This window comes from Megalops cyprinoides, chromosome 4, assembly GCF_013368585.1.
Source record: "Megalops cyprinoides isolate fMegCyp1 chromosome 4, fMegCyp1.pri, whole genome shotgun sequence".
NCBI classification, from domain to species: domain Eukaryota; kingdom Metazoa; phylum Chordata; class Actinopteri; order Elopiformes; family Megalopidae; genus Megalops; species Megalops cyprinoides.
In genome coordinates, this window is record NC_050586.1 from 7,677,641 (window position 1) to 7,704,373 (window position 26,733).

At 43.0% G+C, this 26,733-nt stretch overlaps 2 protein-coding genes across 13 annotated transcripts; one reads left to right on the forward strand and one right to left on the reverse strand.

The window, feature by feature from the left end:
- Window positions 1–531: 531 nt before the first annotated feature.
- Window positions 532–5,296, reverse strand: asphd2 (aspartate beta-hydroxylase domain containing 2). 12 transcript variants are annotated; one of them, XM_036527003.1, is made up of 4 exons: window positions 5,163–5,296; window positions 2,097–3,406; window positions 1,343–1,456; window positions 532–680 (listed from the first exon to the last, which is right to left on the reverse strand). In XM_036527003.1, exons 2-4 carry the CDS (start codon window positions 2,959–2,961, stop codon window positions 571–573), a joined length of 1,089 nt encoding a protein of 362 aa, XP_036382896.1. In that variant the 5' UTR covers window positions 2,962–3,406; window positions 5,163–5,296; the 3' UTR covers window positions 532–570. The 12 variants fall into 12 exon arrangements, with proteins under 12 accessions (XP_036382896.1, XP_036382895.1, XP_036382899.1 ...); XM_036527002.1 differs by having other exon boundaries at window positions 2,097–3,411; XM_036527006.1 differs by having other exon boundaries at window positions 5,049–5,296.
- Window positions 5,297–10,106: 4,810 nt separating this feature from the next.
- LOC118776869 (glutathione hydrolase 5 proenzyme-like) lies at window positions 10,107–22,929 on the forward strand. Its single transcript, XM_036527482.1, has 12 exons — window positions 10,107–10,306; window positions 13,914–14,041; window positions 14,692–14,778; window positions 18,032–18,221; window positions 18,572–18,732; window positions 18,921–19,067; window positions 19,646–19,776; window positions 21,276–21,457; window positions 21,880–21,971; window positions 22,132–22,244; window positions 22,364–22,474; window positions 22,609–22,929. The coding sequence occupies exons 1-12, from the start codon at window positions 10,131–10,133 to the stop codon at window positions 22,753–22,755; spliced, it is 1,665 nt and encodes a 554-aa protein (XP_036383375.1). The 5' UTR covers window positions 10,107–10,130; the 3' UTR covers window positions 22,756–22,929.
- Window positions 22,930–26,733: the final 3,804 nt, after the last annotated feature.

The window sequence follows — 26,733 nt, forward strand, 5'->3', positions numbered from 1 at the left end:
GTTGCTGTTTATTCCCCAACCTCGTCTGAACAGTAATACAAAGCGTTTGATTCTAAATTCAACATCTCCCTTGTAACCCCTAGTTTCTAGTTAATAGTAAAACCATACTAGAAATTTTTTACAGTACAGTGCAGGTCGCCTCAGACCAGTAAACAGGATTTCATATGTGCTCATTCATCTGTATGTATACAATGCGTGTGAAATGTCTATTTCTATTTCAGTAAGCGTTTCGGGGAGCATACTGATATTTACTAAAGTGCCTCTGATTGACAGCACAGTTGATTAGCACACTGGAACAGGTGTAAACCAGGTGTAAGGGTAGCTTAAGAGTGGAGATTGTAAACATTAAAATTACACATTAGATAGTCTGATAGTCTGTTTGGTCAATGTAAGTCCCAACAAGAGGAGAGATCTTAGTGTGACCGGTGATAAGAGTGGGAGAAAAGATATGTACACAGGGAGAGAAGAAGTCTCTTTCTTCTCTCCCTCCCTCTTTCTCTCTCTCTCTCTCTCCCTCTCGCTTTTTTTCTGCTTACTCCCCCTTTTCATCTTTCATGGTTTCTCTCACTCTCAGCGACCGGGAGTAAAGATGTAGTCCAAAGCCTGCCTCTCTGCAGCTGCCACATTGGGATGCCAGAGGTCCACCATGAAGACCACCCTGGGGCCATCCTCTGGACTGCCTGAATAAAAACACATGTTGGGATGGAGGGAGTTAGGTGACTTCACACACTCCCCAGTAAGAAGATCCCAAGACCCCCACTCCCTTCTCTCTTCTGTCAACTGCTCTTCACTTTTGCTGTCACTGACTGCAGTATCTTAAACTCCCCAATACCAGCAAGACCTCAATACCCCCACTCCCTCCTCTCCTCTTCTGTCAACTGTTATTCTCCTCTACTCTGCCATCCTTTACTTTTTTCCAATGTCATTTCCTCTGCCTGTGCATCACACCCTTCTCTCTGTTGCCAAATCCTGCAACTCCCCTCACATATGACCATCCTTCTCTCCTCTCAAATTTAAATTCAAAATCAGCCTTTAATGGCATGATCAACACATGGAACTGTACTGCAAATGATGCAAGCAATCAGTAACAGGAAGGAAGAAAGAAAACAAATAAAATAACAGCAGCAGTTATAATGTCAATAACAGTAGCGACTCTTCTTTTCACTGTCTCTCTAGTATATTAACTGCCCCCCCCCAACACCATAGTGTACTGCTGGACTGACCTCATTCTGCTCAAGTGGACAGAGGGAAACTGTTTGATATGTGAAGTTCCTTTTAAATTTTTTACATTTTCTCCCCCTCTCTCTCTCTCTCTCTCTCTCTCTCTCTCTTAATCCCTTACCTTCGTGGAAGGCCGTGTGCAGGAAAGAATCATCGAACAGCAGGCAGCTCCCCTCTGACCAGCACTGAGGCTCACCCCCGACCACCAGCTCACAGCCAGAGGGCACTCTCAGACCTGGGGAGGAGACAGGAGAGAGAGGGAGAGTCAGCTCTCAGTCTGCAACACAACAACACCAAGACAGACACAACCGAAATACCTTTGGGGGTTTGTTAACAGAGCACATTGGGGATCCCGAGGACCCCAGGGGACGTGATGGAGAGGAGAGATGAGCACCTTCGTGACTGTCTGTGCACACGTTCACGCTCGCGGTGCACACGGCGTCCTTTTTGATCTTTTGGTCACTGCATTGCAGTGGCATGTTTTTTTTTTTTCTTTTTTTTCTGTATCTCTTTGTCAGGAGCAAAGCAAAATTTGAAACACTGCCAGATTTAAAAGAGCAAGGTCGCCCAGCTGTAACAAAGGTGAGAGTCTAGTTTGGGGACTTCTGTTGCTGCAGCCACATTTTAGAAAATAATGTCAACACCCACGTAAAATAGCCCACAGCAAGTTAATTTTTTTTAAAGAAAAACACGATATCTTGGCTCACTCATCAGTTAATAAACCAGAGTAACATTTGATTTGACTGCGTCACATTTTAAATAGATAGAGGTTTTTTTTTTCCCCAATGGTGCCAATCTTTATTCAGGTGTAGACAGATAGATACCTTCCCCCCTACCTGCACACGAGTACCTTCCCAGAATCCCCCCTATCTTACCCAGATGGCAGCGCAACCTGACGTTGGTGGGGCCGTAGTGCTCGGTGATCAGCGCCCCGGGGCTCAGCACGGAGAAGCAGGCGTTGCCGAACACGTTGTTGGCGATGAAGGTGCGCAGCTGGCCCAACACTCTCCACGCCCGTGGGCACCGCCTGGCGTTGAGGGCGAGAGGCGTGCCCTGGTTCACCAGGTAGAAGGTCCACCACTGTCCGTGTGGGGTGCTGTTGGCCTTCCACCCGGGCGGCAGCGAGGAGCCGGTGCGGGCCGGGGGGTGGTGGTAGACGCTCTCAAACTCGGCCAGCAGGGCGGGGAAGCTCCTCTCCAGCAGCTCCACGTCGTGCTTCTGCGCCTCCCGCGAGAAGAAGGGGGCGGAGGGCAGGTCGGGCAGGAAGAAGACCTCAGGCTTCTGGATGGAGGGGCGGCTGGAGAGGTAGCGGCCCTGGTCCCGCACGCCCTTGTGCACCCGGCCCATTCCTGCCCAGGTGTAGCGCTTGGCGTAGTCCTGGAGGCTGTGGTAGAGCCGCTGGTTGAGGCCCTCACCGGCGTGGATGCAGCGGAAACATTCGGGGGAGTGGCAGTAGGCAAAGCCGTTCTGCTCCTCCACTCCAGCCGACTGTCTCCCTTTGCCCCGGCCGCCAACCTCGGGGCTGATCAACGCGCTTCCCGGCCCGCCCCCCCTGCCGGGGTCGGCGCTGTAGCCTCCGCGCAGAGGGGGGGAGCTGTGCTCGCGGCCCACCCGGTAACAGTACCAGACAAAGAGCAGCAGGAGGCAGAAGGCCGTCCCCACGGCGCTGGACTCGCACTCCCGCACCGACTGCATCCCGCCCGCCACCATCTCACGCACCCTCTCCAGGGACCACTCCATCCCGCCTCGCCTCGCCCCGCCTCGCCTTGCCCCGCCCCGCCCCGCTGCCGCTGTCGCCGCGCTGACTGACCCGGCCGATCTTTAAACTCACACAAGCGCTGACCGATTCCCGCAGCCAGGCCGGCGCATCGATTTCCGTTTTTTTTTGCCCAAAACTCCTCTCCCCCCGAAACCTCTGCCTACAGAGGGTGCGACCCTGGCTATTCCGATAGTTCCTCAGCCTCCCACTACTGTGCACTCTGAGACTCCCCGCTGTGGCACTCCGATACTCCAATCTGGCATTCTACAGCATGCACGGCGAATGTGTTTACATCCTCATGAGGAGGGTATAGTGCAAAAGGCGTGTGACATTGGATGCAGTCTGGCAGTGCGATATTTGCGCCGCTTTCTTCCTGTTAACTCTGACGAGACTCGAGCAGACAGCAGACCCCGGGGCATCTGTTCTCTGCACTGGAGAAGAAGGGGAGAGAGAGAGAGAAAGAGAGAGAGAGAGAGAGAGAGAGAGGGGGAGAGAGAAAAGGAAAAAGATATGAAAAGGGTACTGGAGACAGGGCTCAAACAGAGATGAGAGAGGGTCTGTGGCTTGGCGTGTCAACCTGTATCATGTGAAAGTTAGCCAAGTCACGGAACACCCACGGGCTAGAGCGGAATCATATTTCTGCCCAGGTCTGTCTGCCCCCTCCCCCCCAAAAAAACTCCATTTACTGTTTGACTGGCTAACTCCCACTCACCACACTACCACCCCCACAACGCTCACCCACACATGGCACTGTCCTGTACTCATAGGAATCAGCTGCGTTACACACACACACACGCACACACACACACAGTACACACACACAGAGCACTTAAAATTCAATTTTCTGCACACCTCCGCACTGCTCTGTGCAAAGCCATGACTCATGCGCATTCTGCTGCATTCACGCAAACACACGAAGAGAAGAACATACACGTTTGATGAGGGAAAAAAAACCGCGTATTGAAACACGCACGCACACACACGCTATCAAAATGTCCTTAGAGGTGTATGCACCTGTCAGCAGGTAGAGAATAAACAAGCTTTCTATTTGTAATGGTAGTCAGCTGCCAAAGCGCGTGCTGAAACAGATGAATATATGGTCAGACAAACGCATAAAGGGATGGATGGATGTTGGATTGAACGCAATGATATCACCGACGAATGCCTACCTACCCAGCGCACCGGGCTATCGAGCTTAATCAACATGGTCAATACCGCAGTGTAGCAAATGAAAAGGTTTTGCTCCAAACGGGGAATCACCACCACCACCACAACAACAACAACAATAACAGATTCCAGTACACACACCGACAAACTTCCTCGCTCCTGAACGGCCATCTCACCAAGCACGATCCAGCTCAATCCATCAAAGCCAGCAGCCGCTCCCGTACACTCACGAATACGACAGCCTCGGGGAAGGCGCACCGAGACCCCCGCACACTGCACCTACTGCGTGGACACTTCTCTCGTTATCTAATCAAATCCTATTTGGGTAATGACAATTATCCCCCCCAGACTAGCGTCACTGTTTCTTCCTCATCCCTATACACGTCCCTCCCTCTCTCCCACTCTCTCCTGCCTCTCCCCGTAATCGCTCTGCCTACGAAAACCTGTCAACCCGTCGGCCATGAAGTCAATGACTCACTGGAATAATAATACGGCAGATGCCCCGATCATGTCACTGGCACTTATAACATGCTATCTATCTTTTATAATGATATACACGGCACTGCAATAATAGAAGGCTAGCCATTAAAAAAAATCAAAAATCAACAATAATAATTACAATAATATAACGGTAACTACCTCACAGGCGCCGCTTTGTACAGGTTTACCCTGAGAAGATGAGCTTGGAGGAATCAGTCTGCGAAATACAGCTAGCTAGCTAGCTAGCTGCTATGGTTAGCTAGGAAGCTAGTTACACACACTGCATCATTCACTCCTGTCAATCACAACCGCCTACCTGACTGGCTGTCCACATATATGCGCACTGCAGAGCAACGGTAAATGCGGTTTATAACCGTGTAGCTTGTAGCGCTGTCAATATGGATTGCTCACACTAACTTACTGTTAAAAAAGCGAATCTCTGCTGAACCCCGAAAACCTCAGCAAGCTTGCCGCAGAGATAGCTAGAAGCGTGCCGTAAAGTGCTCCGATCGCCCTCCCGTTCGTAACAAGTCACCTTATTGATATGTCAGTTTATTTTCCCGAGGAACTATACAGATGCGTGGTCCATTTTCACGCTAAAACTTCAAAGTAACAGGTTATTCGTGACCGCAGCGTCTGTGTCAGCGACTAGCCAGCTAGCTGGCAATCATAGAAACTTCACTTCCCTGAATGCACCTCTTGTGATTCAGGGACTTCCGTCAACGTCAGCAAATCAATGACGCATATCATTAACTACAAACGCTGCGCTACTACCGTACTGCCAAAGTGAGGGAAGTAGTTGTATGACTGTTGCTACCGAGGAGGCCTTACTGTAATCAGTTTTTTTTTGTGCCGGAATTCACACTCGATAAAAACGCATATAATGTAAAGTAGTGCAATGCAATATTACTCAAAACTGTTAATTAAAAAAGAAGATATTAAAGAAAACATGCCTGCTGCCGTGGAAATATGATGGCCTACGCAATAGGCTGCCATTGTGGGTCACATGACAAAAGAAATCATCATATGCGAGATAAAATGTAAAAAAGGTAAAAATCTGTGTGATGAGTTGAGTTATGGGGCATCAGAGATGACATACCAGAGGCATGGAGAAATGATATGATTTCATCTTGTTATATTTATGATACATTACATTACAACCTTGTTACATTTCATTCTGAAAAATCTTACAAATCTCATTTACATATTCAGTAAATTGTTTTCATATTCCTCATAGGTTTTACTCTCAGTGTTGAACCGTCATTAGATTGTCACTAGGTGTCAGTATAATCTCATAGTCTCAGGGGTATCTTTCTTAACCAGTCCATGATTCCTCTCTCCTTCACAGTCCACTTGCTTTTCAGATCTGATAGGTGCTGGGTTTGAGATCAATTATTTGAAATATATTTTCTAATCTGTCATTTTACTGTGCATTAAAATGTACCATTTGATTGATATATCTGTCATCCATATTTGATTTCAGGGTAAATGTGTGGGTAAATGTGCTTGAAATGTAAGAATAACTATTGAAAACTTCAGCGTAGAATGACTTGCAACAAGGAATGGTATTTATACCGTGATACTTTCCACAAGACATGCAGACATGGAAACCTCACCCCACCTCTTCTTAACAGCTCAGGCAGTTTGATAAATCTGTTATGGCAGAACGAGATACCCATCAACTTCCCTTGAAAAACTGCCTTACGCCAGAAATAACAAAGCCTCTTTAAGAGCTAGCCATGTTCATAATTTCAGATGTGAAAGGGTGCCTGGAAGTTATATTTCCCTCCAACAAGGGTCTGACTGGTAGCAGGTGCCCATTGTTCGATTTGTCATGTTGAAAGCATATTATGGCAGAGGGAAACTGTGCCTTTATTATGAAAGCAGTTTTTCATTCTCTGATGCCAGTGTGCTTTCACAATCATGCAAAACCAAAGCCACGATTTCTTGATGTACAGCACTGATAGCCCATTTGAAGAAAATACAAATTTACTAGAGTGATTAGTGGTATTTATGGGGAGCTGTAGTACTTTGGCACGATAGTCACACAAACAGACATACACGCAAGCGCACACGCACACACACACACACACACACACACACAGAACTGACTCTTACCTGAGGCCTGTTCTGCGGTATTGATACAGTTGAACTGAGTGAAAATGATTTCAGCTGGAAAATGAGTTGCAGACCAGGGTCAAAACAGTTGCTTAGTTTATTATTGGTTCAGAATGTGAAATTTTGGTAACACTCTTGACTGATGGTGATCCCCCCCCCCTTACATTTACATTTATTCATTTGGCAGACTCTTCTTTAAGCGACTTACAAGTGAGGTACAATACAACACAAGCGAAAACCCATACAGAGTCAACAATATTCAAAAGCACTGCATGACCAAGTTTCAAAGGTTGGCCAGGCAAGGTACAAACTAGCAGGTAAAGCTAACAAGTATGTTAAACCATTAGATAACTTTATTTTTTATTTTATTTTATAGTTTAGTAGGAGACAAGGAGCTTGAATCATGAGAAGTTCCTTTAGGGGGGTAGTGTCTCAGGTGCTCCGGTGAGAGCAGAAGAGCTGTGTCTTCAGACGTTCCTTGAAGACAGAGAGAGACTCGGCAGAATGGATGAAGCGTGGAAGTTCATTCCTCCATCGGGGACAGCAGCGGAGAAAGTTCTGGATAGTGATTTTGCACCGTGATGCGATGGGACCACCAGGCGCCGTTCGGTAGCAGGGTAGCGGTCGGGAGGGAACATGGGGTTGCGGCAGCGAGTTCAGGTAAGTAGGTGCGGTTTTGTTGGTCACCCTGTATGCGAGTATCCAGGCCTTGAACATGATGAGGGCAGCTACAGGGAGCCAGTAAGACTTCAGCACATAAGTGAGACTTCAGCTTTGGGAGGAGATTAAAGTTGGATGGTGCAAGAGCTGCAGAATAGGAGGTGTTAGGTAGCTTTTCTTCTAGCGTTTAAGCACGGCTTGTTTTCTCCATTTGCAAGGTTGGCCCTCAAACTATCAACTTCCCCAGTGATTAACCTCAAAAATATAAACAAAAATATCAGTTTTTAACAGAGTGTTTCCGCATGACACTTAATAATAACTCATGTAAATGATATCAATCTACCACAGAGTGACTCATTTCTCGACGGGATTTCTGCTTTCAAATCCATACTTTGTGGGTTGTAAATTCACCACGGCTCCACGTCTGCAATAACAAAACTCTCATTGTGCACATAAGCAAAGTGGAGCCTTGGGCTTCCAGTTCACAATCACCCATTCAATCAACAGCGTGCTCCCAAATCTTTACCAGAACAGCCTCCCAAATCTCTACAGCAGCAAACTCCTGAAATCCCCCCAAATCGTTACATAAACAGTGCCAAGTAAGGCAGGTCAGGTATTTCCAGTCTTGGAGTCTAATTGCCTTCATTCACTTGTAACAGCCATTCCTCTTGCACCATAAATTTGTAAACAATATCACAGCCTTGATATTGGCATGCTAATTGCTGGTCAGGTGTTTTTTGAGGGGCCTTGCAGGAGACAAAAAAAAGGTGACACAAGTAACAGAAACATTGAACATTCTAATAGGTACTTAATAAGGAGGCTGCTAAGGGGGCTCTGTCCATGTCAAACAAATTTAGCTCGAATTCAACTATTCTCCGTGCTGCTCCACTGGAGGTCAGACACTGTCTAGCACTCCCACAGTTTGGCATGTCAGACAGCATTTAGGGTGAATTTATTTGACCAAGGTGCTGAGCTGAAAACGCAGTTTTCTGTGTTTTTGATACTTGCACAGCCAAAATATACTATCAAAACACCAGGGTGAGGGAAAATCGGCTATAACCAGAATTAGCTTCTTTATAGTGGATAGCAGGTTAACCTGCAATATACTATGCTTCCTTATAATAGACAGTAAGTTAAACCCTCTAGAGTCTAGACCCTGCAGCCTACCCACTAGCTAGCAAGCTGGACGACTATAGTGACTATCCACAGTTTCACTTACCAATAACAGGCTTGCCAGTTCTTGGTCAGTCTGAAGCTGCCAATCTTATTTATAATTTTCTCCACCTGTAAAAGCACCAAGGTCTTAAAGGTGTCTCCCTACAACAGCTCTTACAATCCTGGTTTGATTTCTTTCCACTATTTGCCAGGAGGATCTGCGTTTTTTTTTTTATTGCTGCTATGCTCCATTTCTCATGTCTAGTGACCCACAACTTGATGATGCAGCATGTTTGCTGGTGGTCAAAGGCTAACAAGCGAAACAAGTATGACGGTAATGTTTGGAATCAGCAGCACAATGAGTTTTGAGTTACATTTTTAAGCAATTGATAATAAGTGAATATATTCAGCATATTTAGCGTTTGTTTCCAATTTGAGAAAGTGCCCCACAAATTGCCTAGGACACCTTTAACTACAAATAATTGTGTGTATCTTTTTTGGTCCTGTTACAACCTTATGTGTTTTGCAGTCACAGAAATTACAGAAAATATTGTGAAAGAACAAACACTCGCTGAAAGGACAATGTGGACTGGAGTATGGGAATAGGAGAAGAAAATCATAAACCACGAACAGCAGCAGTATACTCAGGCATGCCAAACTGAGTTTGATGATTTGGATATTTGATCCGAAAAGTGCAGTAGACGAATAACCGTATTTTATAACTTAGTGAAGAAATATTTATGCATTTGTTTATTTCAAATAAAACTAGGTGAATATGTTGCGTCGAAAAGTAAAGGGCGTGTGTATCCTTACCGCATGACAGGCAGTTGAGGAACATTTCTTTTTAAGGTCTCCACCAACGAGCGGTCGGGGAGGGACTGCAATATGCTGCATCTGCCTTTTATCATCATATAACTGTCCAGGTTCCTACTCAGGGCCTACTTCCTGTCCTCAGAAACATCAACAATTGCCAAACTCGCACAAGAACAGGGAGTCATTGCAGAGTTTGCGAGGAATTGTCATACAGGTATTTAACGATAGAGTGGGAACAATACAGGTTTTCGAAATTAATTTAATTTTTGGAGAAGGGTTGCTTTATGAAAAGAAAATTGCGGTTATTTGTCATCGGATATCATATGAGTTACATTTACAACAGGTTAATTAAAGATCTCCTGGAACTGGACCTCCTGTAGACGTGCAAGTTAGTGGGGGCCAAACGCGCGGTGAATCTGCAGCGCTGTTCCAAATTTTGCAAGCGAGGTGCTGTAGCCTATGATCGCTCTTTGTCATGTGTTAAAAAAAGCAAAATGTCATCCTACTGAAGTGTCCCATCTATACAGTCGAATACCCAGCATTAATTAAAAGATGCCACACTATCAGCCGACATGAAACACCTGGATAATTATCAGTAGCCTGCATTTACGGAAAGTTTTAATCCAACAAGCGGCTTTCACTTTTTAGCTTGTCGCTGAATACATTATCCAGAAAAGGGGTGGAGAGTATATTCCGCTCCTGTTTTCACATATGACCGATGAACAGGTCGCATTTGGCCCACGGACAAGAGCTCCCCATGAAAAACATGGCCAGATCAAAGAGAAGAGTGCGCTTCTGCGTGTCTGCCGCTGTGCTGTGCGTAATTGCTATCGTGTTATGTGTCGTAGTTTTTACCAACCGAGTGTACTGCGATGGGGGCTTCAAACACGCGGCAGTGTCGGCCGATTCAGAAACATGCTCGGAAATAGGAAGGTAAGGTGGCCGGTCGGTTCTGTCTGTCAATGTCATATACATGCAAAACATCAGTCCTGGCGAATGATGGAAATGGAAAGTAGTATGACATAGAACTTCATTGGAAGTGACTGCTGCCTCATTTGTCAAGTTTCTCGTGATGAACCAGCTTTATTAGCTTAACCATTTGGAACCGAGTTGCACACATACCGGTAGTTCAACGTGATGAAGATAATGTTTCACTTTTAGGGGGACGACCATTCTTTCATTAACTTTCAGCTTTCCATACAATCGGAAAAAAGAAACGCCTCTAACATCATTTAGCAATTCGCTTTTGGATGGTATGGTATGAAATAGGTACCTTATAAATTCAGAAAAAGCCTTGAGGCTGTATGCATATGAATTTTAAAGCCACCTGTATGAACACGCACGCGAATTTTCGGGATGCCGCTGTTCATTCTCATTGTGCGCGTCAACATTTATGTGGTGGAACTCATGTAGAGATTTGGACAATGCCATTTTATTTTAAACAATTTGTGAGTGAACGTAATTGTTTGTTTACCGAGTTCAGCAGGGGCCGAACAGTATAAACCAAGCCCGCACCACGAGGCACATCTATCCCGCGGCACTGACAGCTTTCATAGTGTTGTCGCTGTTATTGTTCTAATTTGAATGGATAGATCGACGCAGTCGATATCACGATCCTTTTCTAGCAATGTGTTTTAATAGGCCTGTGTTTTTTAAAAAATACAGTTCATTTCATACTGATACAAGGAAGTATTTCAGACAGTGAAAAAATGCAAGACCGGACTTGACCGGACCGACGTGCTGAGCTGGGCTGTGTGACTTGTTCTTGTCTTAAACTTCGTATTTCGTTCTACTTCGTTATTTTTCCCCCCTCATGTTACGTTACGATGCCGTTATTTTAGGATGCTATTTTATAACCCCGTTTAATACGTATGATTATTTTCTGTGAATGAGAGCCAGCGTAAAAAGATTCAGATGCTGTAAGTTTCCAGAGCATTATAAAAAGCGATTATCCTACCGGTAGGACAGGTTCCAAACATTGAATATGGCCGCAGGCATGCCCTCAGATACTGCATATATTTAAACCCTGCCACGCGCTCGCGAATCTTGTGTCGAAATGCAAACACACATTTGAACAGATCTGCTTTCAATGCCCCTTACGAATTTATGCCTAGTCCCCTAGCAATTTCAACAGTATCACAAAAAGGAGTGGAAAAGGAGTAATATCACAGATATTGGAAATGACTTCCAACTGAATTTTGCAGCTCATTTACAGAATGTTAAGACTTTGGGTTCCAAAAGTGAATTTGCTGTCGATATCCGTTTATATCCAAAACAACAGGCCCATTAAAGCTTGTGTATAAACATGTTTATGCGGGAGGAATATACATACGAATATGTTCTGCCTGTTTTATGAATTTGCATTCATTTTCATATGATTCAGCATCTTTTTCCATGGAAACGAAAAGACATTTTAAAGCTGTGTCACACTAGGGTTAACCGCGAAACAAATGCATTGTTTCCAATGGTGTCATTCAAGAACTTGTTGAATGGCATGGACCCAGCCGATAGGCATCCATCTAAAAATATATAGCGCCTTGAGTACATTATCTTGAAGTACATCCTGGATCTCTCGCTGGTTAACAGCAGCTAGGGAAACTTTACTAGACAGCTTAAAAAGGGAGTCCCTCATCACTTTGGGCACTTAGCTACATGTAACTAGGCGGGGAAACGGTCCAGGCCGATAGATTGTGACATCCTTCTCTGTGGATTGTTATCAGTAGTTCTCTTTTTCATATTTGGCACTATTGCACAACTGCACTATTTATAAGATTTTATGCCTAGCTTCTTCCCCATACGTTCTTCTATAAACATACGTAACTTTGTGAAAATGAAGTGGAACCATGTCCCCAGCCTAGGGGAGAACTAGGTAGAAGAAAAAGGACAGAATCACAGATATTGGAATTGACCTCCAAATGAATCAAATAATTTGCCTGCAGAGTATGAAGACTTTGAGGTATTTGGACCTGGAGGTATTTGCATTAGCTCCGTGCCAGCTACAGCTAGGCAGTAACATTACTTAAAATGGTCGGACAATTCTTGCCTAGGTGAAGACCAGTGAAGGGCAAAGTCGTTGCTCACATCAGACACATTTTTAGAATTAATCAGTTTATCTTTTGCAGCACAACTTTGATTGTGACAGTTTGGTTGTCTGTAGAATGCATTACAGTCATTGAAAGTGACACCTTGTTTTTGGATTTTGGAGTGCCTGTGAGTTTCTGTCATATGCCTTCAAACCTGACATCATCAAAAGACGTGGCCAGGAGAACTGCTCTGTGAGATTACATCCAGATTATGTTGCCTTTGCTCAACCAAATTCCCCTCTGAAGTACAGTATGTAGCTGCAATTTTCAAAGCACAGCACACTACTTTGTATTGCTTTGGCGTTATGTGTCAAGATACTTCTAAGGAATAACTGTTGTATAAAAGCAGTTTCAAAACAGGGTTAGTTGAGGTCAAAACAACAAGCACCAATGGAGGACTGAAAACTCCTGCAACTTGCCAAAGAACGGAAATATTTGTGCTTCTGCTGTGTTCAGTGTTTTAAAATATTTCAATTTTTTTCTTTCTACATTAAAGTAAGCAAGGATACATGGTCAACTGTGCCTTGAAATCAAATACATGTGTGACAATAGGATTTTGTCTTTGAAAGCTTCATTTGACGCATGCTTACATGTACCTAGGTCAAACTGAATGCAGTTGTTTGGGGGAATGGAAAACTTTTAAAATTACCACACATTTAAAAAAATAAGACACGTCATTATTAAAATTATTTACGGGGAAAAAGAATGTGCAGTTTAACAATGATTAACTTCAAACAAAAGCGAACAAAAACATGTAACGTCTTATTATTTTCATACTCAAGTGTGTAATGCTGACAGATGTACCCTGAGAAACTTTCATATCCCCTGAGCCAAAAAAATTGTATAGATCCTCATATTATATATCTTCAAAATAAGCTGTTTGTTAATGAAATGCATATGTCTTCTTTACGTTAGTTTCAACATTTATTTCTCCTCAGCTTGGCTTATAAGACATTTCCATTAATCAAATTGGCTTCCTCTTTGCATCGTCATTGACATTTTTATGAAAACATTTGTTTCTGTCATTGTATTATGATGGCAATACAATATATGTTCAATGTAACAATGCGTGATTACACTGTGATTACATTATGCCATTGTATTATGATGGCAGCATATTTCACAATATGTTTTCATGACATCTTGCTACCTCGTCCAGTGAGAAGCTGACTTTGAAAGAGTGTCTTTGAAATAGTGAATGTCTGGAGGGAGTACTTCACTCTGGGGTGGGATTCAGCCTCCTTGCTTTTCTGTTGGCTTCAACATAAACAATAAATACATGAATAAATAATTGTGGAATAATTATTGTTTTCATACATCCAAAAAAGTGCTTTTGTTTCCATCTTAAATGAAGAGAAAGGTGTTTTGTAAACAACAGCTAAAGCAACGGATCCTTGATATTGTAGACCTAAACCTCTGTGTGAATTGATCAAAACCATTTTTCTGCACTGATGCAGGGACATCCTGCAACAAGGAGGTTCGGCAGTAGATGGCGCCATTGCAACGCTTTTGTGCACCTCCCTCGTCAACCCGCAGAGCATGGGCCTCGGTGGGGGGGCGATATTCACCGTGCTGGAGAAGACTGGTAAGCAGTCGTCAGATGCGTGTTTGGGCCATCCACGTGACCCCACTGTTGCGTGTGCCACTGCTCTCCATGTGCAAGATATTTTATGATAGGTGTGTGTGTGTGTGTGTTTTTTAAAACTCCCTGCTATGATTTCCTGAATCCTACCTTCGAACACCTGGAGTATTTTGTTATTGATATGCCTATGCTCTCTTTCTCTTTCTCTCTCTCTCACTCTCTTTGTCTCTCACTGTCTCTCTTTCTCTCTGCCCATGTAAGTCTGTGTGTGTGGTGGGGGGGTGTGTAGAGACTCAGTTTTTGATAAACTGAGTCATTGCTTAGCACATGAACAGCTATGATTAATATTAACTATCAAGTGCCTTTCAAGCACTTTATCCATGGCAGCTTTAAGATGTTTTTTGTGTTACACATTCCTTAAGCACTTATGCTGGTTATCAGCTATCAGCTATGTATCAGCTGAGTTAAATATTTAAATATGATAATACAAATTTAGTTAAATATGTTTGTAGTAACACACCTGTAACCTACAGGCTGGAAATTTGAAGGATGACTTCATGGATAGTGCACTGTCAGTAAGCCTCTAATCTGTTGTTTTTATAGTAATATACTAATACGTTATTGCTTAATTTATTTTGTTATTTTTTTGGCAGGTAAGGTAAAGGTCATCAATTCGAGAGAGACCGTGCCCAAGGTGTTCAATCCAGACCTAATAAAGCTATGCCCCCAAAACTTAACAGGTATGGATACCAGACTATTACATATGAAAAAAGCTACAGTTACCAGTCAAAAGTTTGGACACACCTGATTATTATAGTGGGAAACGCATTCACAGACGTTCTGAGCTAAAGACGTATGCTTAAATACTCAAAATTTGTTTATCATACAAATATAAATATTCACTATGATGTTGCCAATGTATGAATTTCTTAAAAAAAAAAAATTGTTTAAAAAATATTTTCTGGATACTTTGAAGAATGTAAAATATAAGGTTTTTCAGTCTCTGCATATTTCCATTTGTGTTTTTTCATAGTTTTGATGTCTATACTATTATTCTAAAATGTGTAAAACAGTAAAAATAAAGAAAAACCCCTCTATGAGTTGGTGTGTCCAAACATTTGACTGGTACTGTATTATTGGTGTCATTTTCAGCTGCCACCCTTGGCACCGCCACAGGCTTCCCTCACCACAAAAGCTTTGACCACCAGCCACAATTATTCAGCCTCAGGAAACACTTTGATCCCGCCCATCCTCAGTGACATGGGCCCAGTTCCATCTGAGAAAGGCCTGCGTAGGATGCTGTGTGGCAGGCTTTGGTCAGCGCATTCCACCAGGCCGCTGCTGCTGCTCCTCAGACTGTGACAAACAGGTGGCTGTGTCTTCTGTGTCTGGAGACCGTTAGAATGACAGCCAGTTCACTGTGTAAACGACGCGGGCCTCCATCAGCCCCCAGGCGGAGGGCCTTCTTCATGTGCAGTGCACAGGGGAGAGCAGACTCCCACACAGCCAGATGGGAAGCCTAATGGGTTCTTCTGTTTTTGTACTCACTCGTAACACAGGAGTTTATCCAGGGCTCCGTGTGCTGCCTGTTTGCACCTATTGTACCCATTATGTTCTGCATTGTGGGCCTTTTCATGGAAGACTTTAGAAAGCAATTTACAAGTCTGTCTTTCTGTCAAGGCCATAGCCAGTACAGCTGGTGCTGTGTGCTTAAGCAGCTATCATAGCAACTGTATTATGCCACATACACTCACATGCACGCACGCACACACCCACACACACACAGACATAAACACACACACGCTTGCACGCACACACATACATAAACACATGCACACAAAACTCAAACGCACAAAAATGCACACATGCACCCACACACACACACACACACACACACACACACACACACACACACACACACACATTCATTTAATGTGAAGAAAAATGTCCTGAGGGATATTTGCTTGATAATGGAACACGTCATGACACCTTACATCCGCATGTCCCAGCCCAGGTCCTAAGGGCATTCTGTGCATGCTGGTGTTCCTTTCGCCTGAGTGCTTCATTCATTCCTTTGGGCTGAGCTGTCAACGGAACACTGATCTCAGTGTGACATCACTGAAATGTCTGCTAGTAGTACTTTACATTACATTACATTCATTGGTACTTGAATGTAATGTAATGTAATGTAATACTTCAGTACAGATACAAATTGTTGGAAATCTGTTTGCCATAACAGAGTGATACAGGTCATATTCCTTAGAGTGATTACTATTTACTTAAACAAATTAGTATTACAGATTGACATTTAGCTTCAGTGATTGAGAGTGATTCATTTTTCAGGGGTCAGGAATAATTAATTAAAAACTAATTAAGCTCAACTGAGACAGCTTCCCCAGAATTACTCAAAGGGTGGATATTCACAAATATGTGTTGAATAAACAGCTTTATCGCTGTATTAGCATAAACACACCTCTATCAGCACATCCCCTCCCAAATAAGTTGTAGCAGCTCAATTAGCTGAACAGTTTTGATGAAAAAATGTTGGTATGCATTTCTGTATGTGGTGATGAATTACTTTTTAGTACCTTAATATGGGTACTATGACTACTATTACCGTTACTACTGTTGCTGCTACTACTAACAATCTGTTACCTTAATGAAAGAAGTGGTCTAACTGATACAGGATATTGTGTTTCCTGTTTATTTGTGTTACATCACATTCCTCAGAGACCTGAGAACCTGGGCTCTGGTATATATTCCCTAAGAACATTAAAACAGCTTGAAGTCGATCTGGTAAAACTGATATTGTTTGTAAATTGAACTGATCGCAATAACAGATCTTTAATCCTGAGAGGCATTTTAGAGCCAGACTATGTATTTAAGTTTATATTAATCTGATGGAAGAGAACCTGCATATTTACAAAACCACAAAAGAAAAATATTTATCAACATAATGATGCTCACCACTTCTATGCTGATGACGCTCAACTTTTCCTGTCTTTTCTGCCATCTAACACACAAGTCTCTGCACACGTCTCAGCTTGCCTGACAGATATTCCACAGTGGATTGTGGACTACCGCGTAAAGCTTAATCTTAAGAGTCAGATGCTTATCCAGAATGCAGCTGCATGACTTGTCTACACCCTTCCTAAATGTAGGCAAATTACACCTCTTATCACCTCACGTCATTGGCTTCCTGTTATCACTTGCATCACGTTCAAAACCTTGGTGCTGGCGTACAGGACAGTGAATGGGACAGCCCCCTCATACCTACAGTCAGATCAACCACCCAGATCACTGACTGCCTTTCCCATCCCGATGGGGTCACTCCTCTCAGAGACGATGCCTGTCTGTACTGGTCCCCCAGTGGGGTAATGAACTTCCCATGGGGGTCAGGACAGCACAATCACTTGGCAAGCATCTTGGTTTGACCTCAATCTTCACCCATAACACCTGCTACTTGTATTACTTGCTGTTTGTTTTACATGTGGTGTTGTGTTACAGATTCTGTGATCTACTGACTGTCATGTATAGTAGTGCGTCTACTTGGCTTCCCTTTCTAGGCTGTCTAGTCAGGTTGCACAACTTGCGGTAGGGCTGGAAGTGTTATGCTTACACTCACCTGTCTGGGAGTGTGTTAGTCTGGTCTGACACTGCCGTTCATTCAACTTGAACGGATACACTTCTGTTCTCTTATGCTGGAAGTTACTCTGGAGCATCTGCTAAATGAATGTAATGTAATGTAATGTAATGTAATAAATCTCAGCATGGGAGGGATTTCCAAAGGGAAAAGAAAATAGATCATCATAATCTGTTGTGAATTTCCCAAAGTATTTGACTAAAATGTATATCTCTTTAGAATTTTTGGAATTGATGCTCATTTAAGGTCAATGACAGCATGTGTGTGTAATCTTACATCCTTAGCACAAAGTTTTCTGTGTGGTGTATCACCTGGCTAGCTGGTACATGTCTCTCTGTCTCCCCCTGCAGGTGGTCAGTGGATTGGCGTCCCTGGGGAGATCCGTGGGTATGAAGTTGCTCACAGGCTATATGGGAAGCTGCCCTGGGCAGACCTTTTTAAGCCTGCTATCAGAATGGCCCGAGAGGGCTTCCCCATGCCCCCCATTCTAAGCCGGATCCTTTCGCTCACGCTGGCCGGCGCTGAAACTTCACCCTTATGGTATGTGATCGGCGCACTAGTGCTGTTTTAGAAGAGGGTATTACCCACTTGAGGTTCACTGAGTTTAAACTGAATATTTCTCATCACCATCAACCTCTGCTACTGTCAAGCATAATACTGACTAGTTTCAGAAGTTTGTGCTTCTGATGTTTTACTAAATTTTGAATGGGATGTCAATGGGTCTACAAAATTCCAGTTGTAAGGTTGTTCTGGGTTGTAAATTGTATACATTTAGAAAAATTGGGTAACGTTAATACATATGAGAGCTTTAGGGGATCTGCCTTAGGTATGTATGGTGCAATTGTGAGCTGAATGGAAAAATGCAGTAATTACTGTGATCTGTCTTGCAGTGAGGTGTTTTGCCATAAGAATGGGACGCTGCTTAAAGTTGGAGACACGGTGAAGTACAAAAAGCTGGCAGACACATTGGAGGTCATTGCATACAAAGGGGCAGGTGCCTTCTATAATGGGTCAATAGGAAGAGACCTAATCCAGGATGTAGAAAACGCAGGTACTGCAACGATGTTGGGAATTTCAGTCATGCAGATCGAATCACCACTGCCTGCTGCTATCCAAATATGCATAGTAAAAGCACTCAAGTTCATTTCACTTTGGAATGGCCAGACAAAGAAGTGGATTGAGTTTTGTTTGATTTACGGCACAGTGAAGCGTAATGCAGTGAAAGAATTTGCTTTGTAGGTGGAACGTTATCCTTGGAAGATCTGCAGTCGTTCAAAGTTAAAGTGACAGACGCGTGGACTGTTCCCCTGGGAGACTACATAATGCATGTCCCCCCACCGCCAGCAGGGGGAGCTCTTATCGCCTTCATCCTCAACATCATGAAAGGTCAGTGCTCTTCCGCCTCTCAAAGAACTGCCTGCTGATGTGACAGGACATGCTGTTTTCCCACACAGTATCATCTTCGTCTTCCACCTGCACTCCATTTAAGGTGCTGATCTCATTGACACCCAGACACCTGCCGAGTATCTGATCTTAAGGGCTCTGATAAGGCGCTGAAAATGCAATCACCGATTTAGAAAAGTGCCTCCTGTGTGAACGCCTCTAGTCTCTCCTGAGGGTATTCTAACAGATAGTCATCCTGTCGGCAGTGAGGGTGTTTCATTGAAGCTCAGTGGTGTGGAGTAGCAGTCTGAGTATTTCCCATGGGGTTAATACCAAGCACCAAGGCGCTGCTGCCGGACCTTTGAATGAAAGTGCTTCTCTCAGAACACTCCTCTGCAGATTCATTCATAAACCACGATGTGTACCGAATATGTCAGTATCACACGTGTAAACGCAAATGATTCTTTCATTGAGGTAAATTCGCAATAATGGTCACAGAATGACAGAATTTGTCTATTCAAATCTGTGCTGTGTTGCATTTACGCATGTAGATCAAGAGTGCTTCCTTTCCTTCTCGACAGGTTTCAGCCTCAGCCCAGCGTCCATGGAGGGTGACCAAACAACCCTGACTTACCACCGCTACGTTGAGGCGTGCAAATTTGCGAATGGGCAGAAGAAATATGTCCTTGACCCCAGTTTCAACTCTGACAGCGTGAGTCTTTCACTCCAGTTTGATAAAGAGCGAGGAGGAGACTCAATTAATCAACCAATCAACCAATCAACTTATCCATGTTTATTTGTAATTGCACTTTTTTGTGTTGGAGAGGTGAAGAGAAAACAAAGAGTGGCATAGAAACTCATGAATGATTGTAAGTGAAAATATTCATCCATTCACTACATCAGTCCAATGACTATTAAGTGGCTGGAGGGGTGGCCATTGGTGGGATATGATGGGCTTGGCTCGGGACGATCCAATCCAAAAGTAAGCAGGGGGTGGGACGTGGGGGTCTTCCTATTGGCCTGGGCTTTTTCTACGCTACTGATGCAGTGTGGAACAGTGGGCCGTGGGGTTGTTATTAACTCATTACTGTACTCATCCTGTTACCGTTGGTCCCACTGTCTCATATTAAATGGCACAAAACAAGACACCGAGTTACAGATCTGCAGTGTTGTGTATTTGTGCAGGCCGCTCTGTGTGGGTGTCCAGAGTGCAAATTTCACAAGGGGCAGGAAGTAATAAATGGAAAAGGGACTTCCAGGCTATTACAGCCTGCTCTCTTCATTAAAGGCTGCAGTTTTACCCACGGAGCACCCCATCATTCACTGCACACAGCGCTGGCTTTGATTGGCTGGTGTTGGCTCCCAGCGGTGATCTGAATGCTCAAACCAGCAGAGAGGGCCTCGAGTCAGCTAAAACATCCAGACAAGCCGAAGCTCCTCTCCTCTCCAAATGACATTAAGTGTTGTTTTGTCTGCTGTGGAAGTGGATGCGCAATGCCTCACTGAGGCCCTGGGGGGGCACCGTCACTCTTCCCGAGCTTCATTAGTTTCTCATTACGTCCCGCCGTTGCCGTGGGATACCGCACTTTAATAAGCCCCTTTATGTTGCATTAACTCATCTGCTGAGAAGCCCCTGAGCGCGCCCGATCTCTCTCTTATTGACAATATTCATCCACTCTTCTCTTCCTACGCAAGGAGTTCGAAACTTCCACAGCAGGCAGCTGTGAGAGGACTTTATTTACGTGTCATTAAGGTTGGTGGTAGGGGAAGGTGGGGAGTTGCCAAACAGATGTGCACATCACATTCTCTTCCTCCTTGTCTTCTTTTATGGTTGGCCATTGAGTGCATTGGGAATGTACTTTCAAAAGGTCCACCCTTCCGTCATTATTTTCAATGCATATTTCAGCAGTTATTTGACATTACATCTTTGGGGTCATTTAACAAGTATTTGTAAATGAAATCCAGGGAAACTGGGTTTGTGTTGACCGTTATAAGCACTGGTATAAATGCCTCTTAGATGCAGCCAGGTTTACAAAATGCTAAGTACACACTTTATTCAGCACACTTTGCTTTTCTTTACTGTTATCAGCTTGTTTACCAGCCTTGTGTAATCTTTATGTTCGCTACAGAGTCTATAAATGAGGCAGCAGTTTGTTAAAAAAAGACATAGCCATTTTGTGATGTTGAATCTTTCTCTTTTTTTATTGGTAGGCAGCATCCCGGTTGATAAGGGAAGAGTTTGCGGAACGTATCAGATCGATGATCAGCGGTGGTACCCATGATTTCCAGTACTATAATGTCTCTTCTTCATTGGACAGCCAGGGGACCACCCACGTGTCAGTCCTGGCTGAAGACGGCACGGCGGTTTCAGTCACCAGTACCATTAACCACATGTGAGTGCACGTTACAAAAGGACTGTATCAAGAAAGATTGGTCAGATGGAGATGTTTTAAGATTAAGACATTCCACCAGCAATCACAGCAGATACAACAGAGGATCACTCAATGCAAAGGAAGCTCGCTCATGCCAAAGGTAAAAAATAGTGTGTACAAAACTGTGGGTAAATAGGTAGAGAGCCCCACTTTTTTAACCTTTTGTAAATGTTGTTATTTTCCTTACAGACAATCAAATGGACTGTTTTTACAGTTATGATTGTTAGAGTGATGTCATAATAATGAAGACTTGCTTCCTTTGGGTTGCATGCCAAAGGTTAGGTCATGTGACCAATCCCTCTTGAAAATGTCCTTGCTCGTAGTGTACAGCCTGTTGATCACCTGAGTGCCGCTGAATGCTCTGTCTGCATCTCTTTTCACAGCTTTGGGTCTAGGGTTTACTCTAACAAAACTGGGATCATCCTTAACAATGAACTGGCTGATTTCTGTGGGAAAGTGGATCACATCTCTGCCGGTAACAGGAAATAACATCAGCCACAGCTGGACACCTGTGCCGTTTCTGATCCTCTTGGATTTTTTTAAACTGAACGTGTTTTCCATATTTTTCTTGCAATATGCCTTACTCCTAATCATTTTCATGTTTAACTGAAAGGTGACTGTTTTTTTTTTTTTAGGGGAGCAGCCCCCTTCCTCCATGTCTCCTCTCGTGCTGTACTCTAACTCTAGAGAGAAGACGCTGGTGATTGGGGGGTCAGGGGGCGGCATGATCATCACTGGCGTAGCCCTGGTGAGGGCCCATGGCCGCCCAGTCCTCAAATACATTAAAGTCACACTTCAACCTACAATCATCAATATCGCAAAAGTGCCCAGGTGTCACTCTCCTTACCCACTATCTCTATCCCCCAGACACTCATGAACCACCTGTGGTTTGGGATGGATCTGGAAGAAGCCATTTCTGCTCCTGTGGTGTTTGTGGACTCCAAAAACTCGCTTAAGTTTGAGCCCAAATTTAACAAGGTAAAGTCACGGCGCCTCACACTAGGAGAGTAAAATACTGACAATGTAAGAATGTTCAGTGATGCTCCTCATTATCACAGCGATGGCACAAAATAGTATGGATCTTTTTTTTTTTTCGCTACCCTTGTCTTTAGACTGTGGTGGAAGCACTGAAGGCGCTAGGACACACCGTGGCAGAGCAGAAAATCTTCTACAACGTCGTCAACGCTGTGGCAAAGAAGGGCAGCTGCATCAACGCTGTGTCGGATGCCAGGAAACAGGGGAAAGCAGCGGGATACTGACCCGGAGGAGGTGTGGTCACTGAAAGGCCATGTAGTTATATGCCTTGCATTCCATATTTTTACTGCAATATGCATATTTACTCGGCTACATGACGTGGTAACGGGTGGGCCTTTTTTTTGTGAGAGAATGTACTGGGATGCTTTGTTAAATGTGATATTTATGTAGTGATGTGATATTTTGTGGTGATTTACAGTGTAATTAAAATTGTGGTGTAGGAGAGTGGAATGTAAATAAACTTTACTTACTTATCTAATGTTGTCTGTTTATTCGACTACCGCAGAAGTGGTTTGGAGGACTTTCAAAGCACCAAAAACACAAAATATTTTGATGTTACAATGCTGACAACTGCATACAAAATTAGGTTTGACTTATGAAATTTTCTAACACACACTGTATGACTACAACAATTACCATAAATCGTCTCCAAAAATTGGAGCTGCACTGAAAGTCTATACCTCTTTTTTCAGGTGCTCTCTGCTGTGTTTTTTCAACCAGAAATGTGTAAAAATGTAGGCTATGTAAGTTACTGAAGAGTGAACAAGATTAAAAGTGTCTGATATTGTAATGACATTTCATACAAATCCATTTGGGCCAGGTTTTATTAGCTCTGAATGTGTCCAATTGATTGTAAAATGATGGATTGTAATATGACTAATGTAATGATGTGACTGTCTCCTGGCCCACTGTAGTCTGTGGCTTTCTTGCCTTCAATCCAATCTGTGTGAAACTCACCACATTCCGGGAAAATTTGTGATCATGGACATATTTCCTCTGCCCATTTGCAAATTTGTATGCTTCAACATAGCGATGATAAGTCAGGGTTGTTTGGTTACCCTTCATGGAGTCTGAGGTGGGGTTGTAGCCTGTCAAGAGGGAAAAGAAACATTGTTTATCTACATTTTAGCACAAGTTTAAACAAATATATGAAACATAAGAATTATTACCACTTTCCTGACATCACTTGGATTTGCATTTCTGGTATTTTGACATATTGTATGAGTTTTATGAACGGGCACTGAAGTTAGCAGTGTACATGACAATATTTTTATTTTGCAGAAACTCCTATCCAGAGCAACTCACAAAGGTCACGGATTTTTATGTGTTATCCATCTATACAGCTGGAAATGTACTGAGGCAGTGGGTTAAGTACCTCTTGAATTGATGATTTTGACCTTGCCTGGAAAAAGAAAAGTGAGATTAGAATATTGTATGAATTAAAATGACCTATTGTCTCTGTTTGTTTGATTTGAAGACTCTGTGCTGCGTACATTTTAGTTTCACATGTTAGGCAACATAATCACACAACCAAAACAGGAACCTGGAATGCGACAATAGACCATTATCCATGTAATCATTATCATCATTTGCAGCCTGTAGCTGTTTGGGTTGAGTTGAAATAAGAGTAGTGGGGCTTACAGAGGCATATATCTTTACGTAAACATTAGTTTGCACTGATACCAAATTACTGGTGAATTGTTACATGAGACGTTTTCCTTTTAATAATCACCCTTTCTTTATTTTTTTAGGCTTCATTTAAACAGCTGGGATGGGTCTGTAACACAGGTTCATACTGGAGTTCCACACTGTAGAAATCATGCCCCACAGTGAGTCTAAATGATTCATAACAATATATTTTCTCCTGGAGTATGACATGGCTATAAAACGTAGGTGTCTCACATTGCTAAGTTGCTTTAGAATTCAACTGAAATCCAAGAAGGCAATTAAATGTAAAAGGGCTGGATATAATTAAATAAAAAATATATATGTTTGCACCAAGTTGAATGAAATGATTAAATTTCTGAATGTCATTTTATTTATCTTTGCAATTCACTCAAACGTGCTTTGATCTATTGAGCCGATGACGTTAAGGCATGGCTATCTGAGACATGTAACTTGATCAAGACAAGGTAAAATGAAACAGCACGATCACTTAAAAATGTTACTTTTGAGTTACACATGTGCATAGTGAGGAGGTTCAGTAAAGTACAATATTAAGATTATGTCAAGTCAAGGTGCTGTACACAGTAGATTGTGGTGATGCTGGTGCCCTTCTGAAACAAACACACGATGTTTCCTCACCATTGTCATACATCACAGTGAACATCAGTCCCCCACCAAGACCCATGCTCTGCTATGGCAGCATCCACTGCTGAGCCCCCCTTCGCCAGGATGTCCCTGCGTTGGGAGAGGAAATACATTTGTAACAAAATAGAGGTGGTCAAAAAGCTCTTCAAGAAGATATGTAAACTGTAGTCATACATGCTTTTCCAATATTGTGGTAGAAAGTTAGTTAGAGGAGGATAAATACACCAAAATATGGAAGGGACTAACTTACTTATGTCTATGTATAAATAAAAACGTGAAAATGTCAATAAATCCAAAGACATTATGATTTGTTTCAAGAGAGCCACCAACTTCCACCAAGAACTGTGCCCATTGAAAATTAACCGGTTACAACAGTGTGTGTATTTTTTGAAATAGGTCTTTGAGAAGGTCTTTTAAGATTTTATTGGGACTATTCTTTACAAGTCTGTTTCTTAGATCATTTTCACTTTTGGCCTTATTTGCATCTATGGAAATATGCATGTACAGGACCAAAACAAACTGAAATGTGATGTGAGACAGGCATAGAAATATCCCATGATAGTGTTCCATTCCTGCAACATAATATCCAGACCCGGTGTTACAGCGATACATTTAATCCGCCCAGAATTAAAATTTATAACAACCGCTTTAAATAAAAAGTAAGTTTGCACTTGCTGTCAGTGTTATTTATGAATTACATGTAGATGTCAATTTTGTCTGCTGGCAAAATGCACTGGCAAACATTGCAGCTTTCTAAATTGTGGTAAATTTATGTCTTTTGTGCAAATTCGTTTGATTACAGGACCAATATTATAGTGTATTCAAACCTTCTAGATGATCTATGAAATCTTCGGTAATATCCTCAATTACAGTAAGTGTAGTGTTCTGCAGTTTTACAGTGATCTGTTTTACAGTGAGGTGTTTTGTGATAGGAATAAGAAAGTGCTGAAATTAAACGTAATGTAGTCACATGGTGCAGTATGAAAAGCTGACTGAAACACTGGACATCATTGCAAAGGGGCAAGTGCCTTCTACAATGGGTCAATAGGAAGAGACCTAATCAAAGACATACAAAACACAGGTATTGCAACCATACTGTGAACTGCTATTACACAGATGAGTTTCTCCTGTGTCAATTCAAAGTCACCAGACAAGGAGACAGATAATCCAAATACCATAATGTTACCTATTACAATATATATTAATAATAAAAACAAAAATAAAAGATATTCTGTGCACATAACGTCTACATTCTGTAGTTTATTCATACATTTTCTTGAGCCCTGTGACCATTTGAATGATTGTTTAAAGAAATTTCATTTTCATTGAATATTAGCGTTCCGTACATCTCTGCTGAGTTTATGATTGCATTGCACATTATGAGTGGATATTCTGCTAGACAGATATCACTTCGCCTTTTGCTTTGTGGGTGGAAAATTAACAATGGAAGATCTGTTGATCAGCTGTTCAAAGTAAAAGTGGGAAATGTGTGGAATATGTCCATAGGAGAGTGAAAAATGTTCTTCCCTCCAGCCCCATCAGGGGGAGCTCTTATCAGCTTCATCCTCAATGTCATGAAAGGTCAGTGCTCTGCTGCTCTCAAGGAACTGCCTGCTGATACACCAGGATGTGTTCTACAGATTACCAGGCTTCACACCTGCACACCTCAGCTCTTAGAAAAAGCAGTTAATCTTTGTTTTCCTTGTGTTCCAGCCCCGCCCCGCTCCCCACCTGGTCTCTGCTTGCCTGATTGCCCCACCACCTTCACCTGCCTGCCTGCCCACCTGCATCCCATCTCCTAGTCACCCCAGCCCTATATCTTCCCTGCGTGTCTCTGTCTTGTCGCTAGTTCGTTTCAGTGTTTCTACCTGTCTCGTCCCCGCCGTAGTTTG